Raw genomic sequence first — 7238 nt, 5'->3', positions numbered from 1 at the left:
TGTTTTAGGCCATCTGATCTTGATCAGATGGTCACAAGGTGCTGACTGCAACTGCATTGAGTCATAACTACACCTAATTCCAGTTTTCTTGTTGTGTTTACATAGTGTTGATTGATGAATGAATGCTACATATGGTGAATGGATGAACAAGTACAATTGTATAACGGATGGGGCAGAGAGAATAATATCAAATAAAGGTAGAATAATCTTTCCTTTGGCATACAAAGACCTCAGGACTAAGTAAGTGTGTCTATAAACCATGAAAGGGACTCAAGATTATACTTATTAAACCATGATAAGGAATTGTTTATGTGATATGTATACAATACATTTTGTACAATTGGTCTCTTTTAATGTTTCCTAAAAATAAACTTCTTCTCAACCTGAACTTAGAAATTATCAAAAACCTAAGTGGGCAAGAGAAGATTGAACACAACAAAAATTAGATAACCCTGTATGCAGGGTGACAAACAATAACTATGGCACACATCTTTAACTAAGGTAACAAAAATCATGGCATGCATATTCAGTGGAGATAACCAGCAAAAGCCGCTAATTCGTGAAATTCTTTCTAACTGGATGACTCGCTTCACATCTTTTTGTCAGTGGCTTGTTGCGAGAGCAGTAACCAACAGACCAAGAACCAAAAATGGTTGTGCACTAGCCTGGCAACATAAGAAAATTTATTCAAAAAAGATGTCATGTAACATACTAACATTGTCGCACTGATATATAAAGCTTATAGATTAGACGAAGAAGTATTAGAGGTTATCATCATATACCTGATATTTAACATCATATTTCACAGGGTCCTTGAGAAAATACTTGAACTGCAAGGCAAAAGATGAAAAGAAGGAATGAGATGATGCCACAATACATAAAAGCAGTCTAACGTGTCTTTCGCTATGTCACATAATGTAAATTATTTCTTATCATTGTGAGTGTAATTGTGTATTTTACCTGAAAAAAGACTTGTGGAGCTATTAAGGCAAGTAAAGCTAATGCGTAATACGGTTTACCAGCCCCAAGTAGATATCCTGTAACCATATATAAAATCACCAAAATGATCAAGACAGTTCTAATTCTAACAATTACAAATTTTAGATGAAGTTCTAGTAGCAGCTGTTTGTTACAAGCTTTTGAAAAGATATGAAGATTGATATTTCACCTGTTTCAATCACAACATTTATATTTTAATATTAAAAGCATTTATTCATTGAGTAGCTTGTTTTCCCCTTAGCTCTTGCGTCATTAAATGTATAAAAGAAAAGAAAAACATAAACCTTTTGCAGCGTTAATTAATGTTAATACGGTGACTTGGTAAAAAAAAATGTTCATATGGTGAAAAGTTTCCAGCGTTGTTGTTGTAATACCATGCAAAACAGTCAAAGCATAATAGAATAGAGAGTAATTATAATTTATTAGCGTATATTTGAGGGATCAAAATGTACCAGCGACAGATAATTGTGTAATATCGATAGCGCCAACACATATCCATTTTGCAGTTTCAGAACCAAAAGCAACAGGAAGAGACTAATCAAACAAGATTGTCAAAGGAAAAGTTAGTAGCAGCTACTTGAATGAATGAAAAAGTTCAGATTAGAGTTACTGGATGCAAAGAATAGAGTAATAAAGACCTGAAGCCCTAGAGCTCTATCTCCTTCAACACTTTTGAAGTCATTTACAATGGCGATTCCCAACTGCAATGTAAAACAGAAAATTAGGAACAATGTTATTTGAACTTAGGGTCTGTTTGACATAGGGTCTGTTTGGATTGACTTATTTGCACTTATCTACTGGCATAAAAACTTGAGACTGTTTGGGAGAGTTTAAGAAAACAACTTATGACATGTTCATAAACTGCATTCAACTTATTTCCATTAGCTAATTAGGATAGCTAATAAAAACAACTTATGTCTTATAGGAAAAAAATTGACTTTATTTCATCTTTTGTTATAGAAATAATTTATACAACACGCTTATATGATAAGCTTGTATGGCGTATGCTACAAGAGCTTAACTAAGCTACTTATCTAAATACGGCAATATTGATATATTATCATATCCAACAAAATGTCATGAAGAATATAGTACATACTCCGGCTATGCTGTATAGGAGTGTGAGAACAATAATGTCCGGTGAAAGAGTCCCAAACAAAGCCTGACCAGCCCACCTAATTGAAAACGAAATCAATGAATTAACAAAAAGTAAATGAACATAACAAGGATAATAACAGTTTAAACATATAGCAACGACTTATCAAAAGGGAAGGTACCACACCATGGCAAACTAATGTAACTTGCTCCAAGGGCAAAGTTTCCAATCCATCCATTTTGTTTTAACTAGAAAAAATGTACAACTTAGTCAAATGACCATCAAAGGCAAAAGATAAAGTAAAAAAAAATGAAGAAATTTTTAAAAGAACTACCTTTAACGGAGGTGCAGAATATATATACGACAGCAGGGATCCACCCAATGCAAGGTAAAAAAGTATAGGGAAATCATGCCCTGCCTGTAAAGGAGAAAATTTGAGTAACCAAGCTTCCAAAAATTTGCATTCTGAAGAGATGGAACCTGTAATTGTTTAGTGAGTACCCACCCATATATCCAATATACCGGCCGTGGTAAGACCTCCTAGTAGTAGCACCCATATTTGAGTGATTACCTGCAGATTTTTGAGCAAAAATATGAACAAATAAACAAGTAACAAAAGGAAAAGACATGTAAGTCTCAGATTCACAAGATACCTCATTTTCAGATATTGCACCAGAAGGAATTGGTCTATAAGGTTCGTTTATTGCGTCAATTTCTCGGTCATACCAATCATTCAGGGTCTAAAAGGAATTAACAGCACAGCAATTCAATGTTTTGTCAGTTTTATATTCCCATTCAATAGGAGTCGGTAAAACTTTGTATCAGAAAAAAAAGAATATTACCTGTGTATATCCTGTCAGGAATGGGCCAGACATCATCATGCACAAAATTGATTTAGCAACATCCTCAACGTTCCAATGGAAATTTCCTTATCAAAGGGCATAGTTTATTCAGAAAACATTGAGAAGTTGTAACAAATCACATTCACATATGAATCTAAACCATGAAGATGAAGCATTGAATATTAAACTTTGAAATTAATGTTCTTAAACAATTGTCATAGCAAATCACAGGTCTAAACTTTTTATGACCATGCATGTCGCATTTTAATGTTATGCAAAAAATTAGTACCTGAAGCAGCAGCACCACAAACTACACCCCACACTAATGGAGGCCAAGTTACAGGCTTTGTAAGTTGAAGACGAATCTTCCATATATTCTGCACAATACATTACACAATAAAGTATCAAATACAGATACTTTTCAAAAGCTTAAATTTTATCATTTTATAACTTTACTATGCAATAAAGCAATGAACTTGCAGTTGTCACTTAAAACCAAAGTTATACTTTCTGAGTCAGTGTGTTCTAAAATACCAAATTAAATTCGCAATATTGTATATAAAAATAAGAACAAATTAATAGGCGTTGATGGATTGCAGGAGTAAGAACAAATTAACAGGCGTTTATGGATTGCAGGAGACATGAATTCAGACTAGTATACACTATACAGTGTACCAGGCAGATTAGTATTACTATGCTCTCTTTGGTTCGTGCTTCTTCAACATCAAGAAAGAACACGAAGTTGCCAAAGATCATCCACTTAAACGTAATCTATTAGGGAATTTTAACTGGTTTATCTCATGATGTAGTTTCTAGAAATCACAACATCAAGGACATGTAGGATTGAAATTTGCTAATGTTTTTCCGGACCCGAATTTCACAAACTGATAGGCCCAATAAGCAAGGACAGTGGAAGCAGGAGAAGAGGGAGGAACAACAGAAAGTGGCAGGTGGAAAGAATCTCTAATGAGGAATAAAAAGAGGGAGGAGAGCAGCTGAGCGTGGGAGGGAGGGGGGGGGGGGGGGGGGGGGGGGGGGGTTTGTAATAGGTTTTTTATTGCTATTATCCTTTAAGTTTACCATTTCTGCAATGAGTATTACACTGATTGTCTACTTTGTTGTTCATGCATTTATGCTCATTGTAACAAGGGGTTATTCCGTGTGTTTCATATTGATTTAGTGTTAATATTCATCACCAGTTCTATCTCTATATGATGGGTCCTATCACGTAGTGTGATCAGCTTAGCATTGTTTGGACCCTTGGTTCTTGACCACAAGAGTTTACTAATACAAGACTTTGTGAGTATACCAGGTCAAACCAAAGAGCATAACAGGTTCAAAATTGATGGAAAAAAAAGAGAGATTACAATGTTCAAAATTACCGAAGTATGGAGGATTGTGGGACTAGCTCGGTTACCGTCATTGGAGTTGGATTCAGCAATAGAGCTAGGCAGGTTTCAGTTTGTTGAACTAGGTATACAATCCACATCCATCCTAAGCATCAAAGCCTACCCTAGATTTTTTATTGGACGCTATATTTTCCACACTCTAGAAGTCCAATCCTGGGCATGAGAGGGTGTGTTGAGCTAACACTACACCAAAAGCTAGTTCTTATACCAACTTGAGTATGGGTTTTAGACCTACATTAACATAATCTTATGCCAGGGATTGGGCATCAATAGCGAGAAACCCTTTTATGTTTCATATCTGGTCGACCCACTGTCCATCAGTGCAAACTATTTTGCAAATACTCTGTTTCTTTTCTGGATTTTCCCTCGCAATCGAGTCAACCCATCAGAGTAAGGTTCATTTACCTTGTTGACTTGTTGGGTTCCTTGCAAAGTTGCAATGATGAGTCTATTCATGTTTTCTAATTTTGACTTCGTTTATGCTGGGAGCTATGGGATTGAGACTCACTAAAATATACCCCTTGCTTTGTGGATGGATTTAAATTGGCATATTAGATGCTTCTATATAGTCAAGTGCTATAACATAGGGCTATAACACAGATTAATGTTTGTGTACTACTAAGCCTTATCACATCCAATTGTTGCCTTTTGAGTTTTATAAAAACATTGAACCATTGTCATTTTGTGACGTAGGACTCGTTCAATCCTTTGCGAAATCAAGTTTACTCGATTTTGAGACGTAAGACTCATAAACTGTACGATATTATGAGTTAACTTGAGAATTTGCACCATGCATGGTGTATGAAAGTGGCTCAGCATTTCTGCTTCTCAAAAGAAGTACAGATTAGTCCTACTAAGACCACTCACCACAGGTATTTTGGGGGTGTAAACCTGCAAAACTTGGTTTCAAACTAAAAGGTTCCCCTTTGACACTGGGTGAAATCAGAGACTTGTGGGGAAGTTGATGCAGCAACTCAAACCTGCCTGAATTCTGAATATCAATTTTCAGGTCGGCGTTGTGAGTCTGTGACTCAGTTCATAATCAAATCAAATGAGGGGCGCTTGGAGGCAGGGTACAAAATCTTGAGGCATCAGAGGCTAACCTTTGGATAGGTTTATTGTTCAGAAAGGGAAATTATAAAGGATCGGAGGTGTACTCAGGTGCAGATTCGGCTGGTTCAGTGGCAGATAGAAAATCTAAATAGGACTCCTTCACTTTTGTGCGAGGAAACTTGTAGAATCAAAATACAAACCATGATTTGCAAGGGTGGTGCAGTGGCAGGTTTATGTCCTACCACATTTGGACTTCAATATTGAATTGTCAATGACAATCTTCTACGATAACATGAAAGCAAATTGTGGTTTCTAGGATTAGTGTAGAGGCAAAATTAAGGCTCCTCAAGTAATTAAACTTCAGTGTTGACTTGCACTTGCTGAAGAGGCCCTATCGAATAGTATTATACAAAAGATGAGCAACAAGCTAGAAATGATCAGCATCGATTTAGTTTCCATGTTTAGTTTGATTATGCCTCTAAGTTAGCAAACTAGACGAGTATTGACCATGTGATACGTGATTGGTCAAAATTATGTGTGCTGTTATGAGTTTCACATTGGAAGTGATAACAAGTGGGGGCAGTCCTCACCTCACAAGCCAATTTTGTGGGGTTGTGTTAGACCCAATTACAAATTCCAAGATGGTATCAGATATGTCATATAGAAATTAAATTCAGCTTACTTTAATAAGCTTTCTAGGATAACTTATGAAAACAACTTATAGCTTATATGAAAATAGTTTAAAATAATCATCTTTTGGTATAGAAATAACTTATACATAAACACTTATCCTAAAAGTGCTTAATTAAGTTGTTTATCCAAACAGGGTCAAAGTCTAATTGTGATCATTTCAAACATCCATCCCCAACGAAAAATTGAAGTCAAACTTTAAAATCCAAATCAGAGAATGGAAACAAAAAGCAATAAAGCTGAAGTTCACTCACTGATTCTTGAGCAGCTCCTTTAATACCAAGAAGCTGATTAAAGCTTGATCCATTTTTCGCTGGCGCCTTATCCGGTGCCTCAGATTTAACTGCTAAAACAACCAAAAAACAAAACTTCTAACTGTAAAACACAAAACATAATGAAAAATGAACAGCAATATAAAACCACAAAACCCAACAAAAAAAAACCTTCATTTGCATCAGTTTCAGCTGCTCTAATAGTTAATCTTCTCTCTGCAATGTCCACATAAACACCAAACAAAGAAAAATCAACATCATAAAACATAAAAACATGAACTTTAAGTATGTCGGTAGCTAAAAACCAACACAGATGCATGAATAGTTAAAACCACATTGGACGTGATAATTGAAAAGTACTTTCAAAAGGGTGTTCTGTGCACACAAAAGCTCACTCTATAAATAACAAAAAAGTGTTTTTTTTTAAAGTCAACTTACTATTAAAGGAAACTGAGAAAGGTGACAAATTTGGTCGTGTTTGAAGTGAAGAGGTTCTTGTTGTAGAAGGTGTTAACATTGTTGGTGAAACTGAGAGCATGTTAATAAGTGAAGCCATTGAAGACAAACTGAAAGAGGTTTGAGATGCCACACACTGAACTGAAGACACGAGTTTGTGTTATCGATGTTTTTGGTTGTTGTGATAAAGTTTTTAATGTAAAATAAAATGTTTTTCTTATATGGGTCGAACCGGGTAATGTTCGATCCGGTTCTTGCCCGGTATTTTGTTTGTATTAATTGAACTTTGGTTTACATTATTTTAAAATCAATTATTAAACAAGGTTTTTTTTTTTTTTTGAAACATTTTATTAAACTAGTTGAGCAAGAGTATATTGTATAAATTTTATTTGTGGTTTATTAAAAAAAATGAGTGTGCTTT

The 7238-nt window shown here is 35.2% G+C and overlaps 1 protein-coding gene across 2 annotated transcripts; it reads right to left on the bottom strand.

Annotated features, from left to right (window-relative positions):
- Window positions 1-253: 253 nt before the first annotated feature.
- On the bottom strand, window positions 254-7003 carry G4 (UbiA prenyltransferase family protein). Of its 2 annotated transcripts, none has more exons than XM_085726789.1 (15): window positions 6800-7003; window positions 6533-6577; window positions 6344-6435; window positions 3227-3314; window positions 2938-3023; window positions 2749-2835; window positions 2601-2666; window positions 2430-2513; window positions 2282-2343; window positions 2099-2174; window positions 1638-1700; window positions 1452-1533; window positions 961-1037; window positions 783-830; window positions 254-665 (listed from the first exon to the last, which is right to left on the bottom strand). In XM_085726789.1, the coding sequence occupies exons 1-15, from the start codon at window positions 6915-6917 to the stop codon at window positions 603-605; spliced, it is 1137 nt and encodes a 378-aa protein (XP_085582915.1). In that variant the 5' UTR covers window positions 6918-7003; the 3' UTR covers window positions 254-602. The 2 variants fall into 2 exon arrangements, with proteins under 2 accessions (XP_085582915.1, XP_085582916.1); XM_085726790.1 differs by having other exon boundaries at window positions 6344-6432.
- Between the last annotated feature and the right edge of the window lie 235 nt (window positions 7004-7238).

The sequence above is a fragment of the Medicago sativa genome, chromosome 7 (genome assembly GCF_051527215.1).
Source record: "Medicago sativa cultivar Bolivia chromosome 7, Bolivia_mono, whole genome shotgun sequence".
Lineage (NCBI taxonomy): Eukaryota > Viridiplantae > Streptophyta > Magnoliopsida > Fabales > Fabaceae > Medicago > Medicago sativa.
Note: the sequence above shows the minus strand (reverse complement) of the source record. Positions and strands in the feature narration are given on the sequence as shown.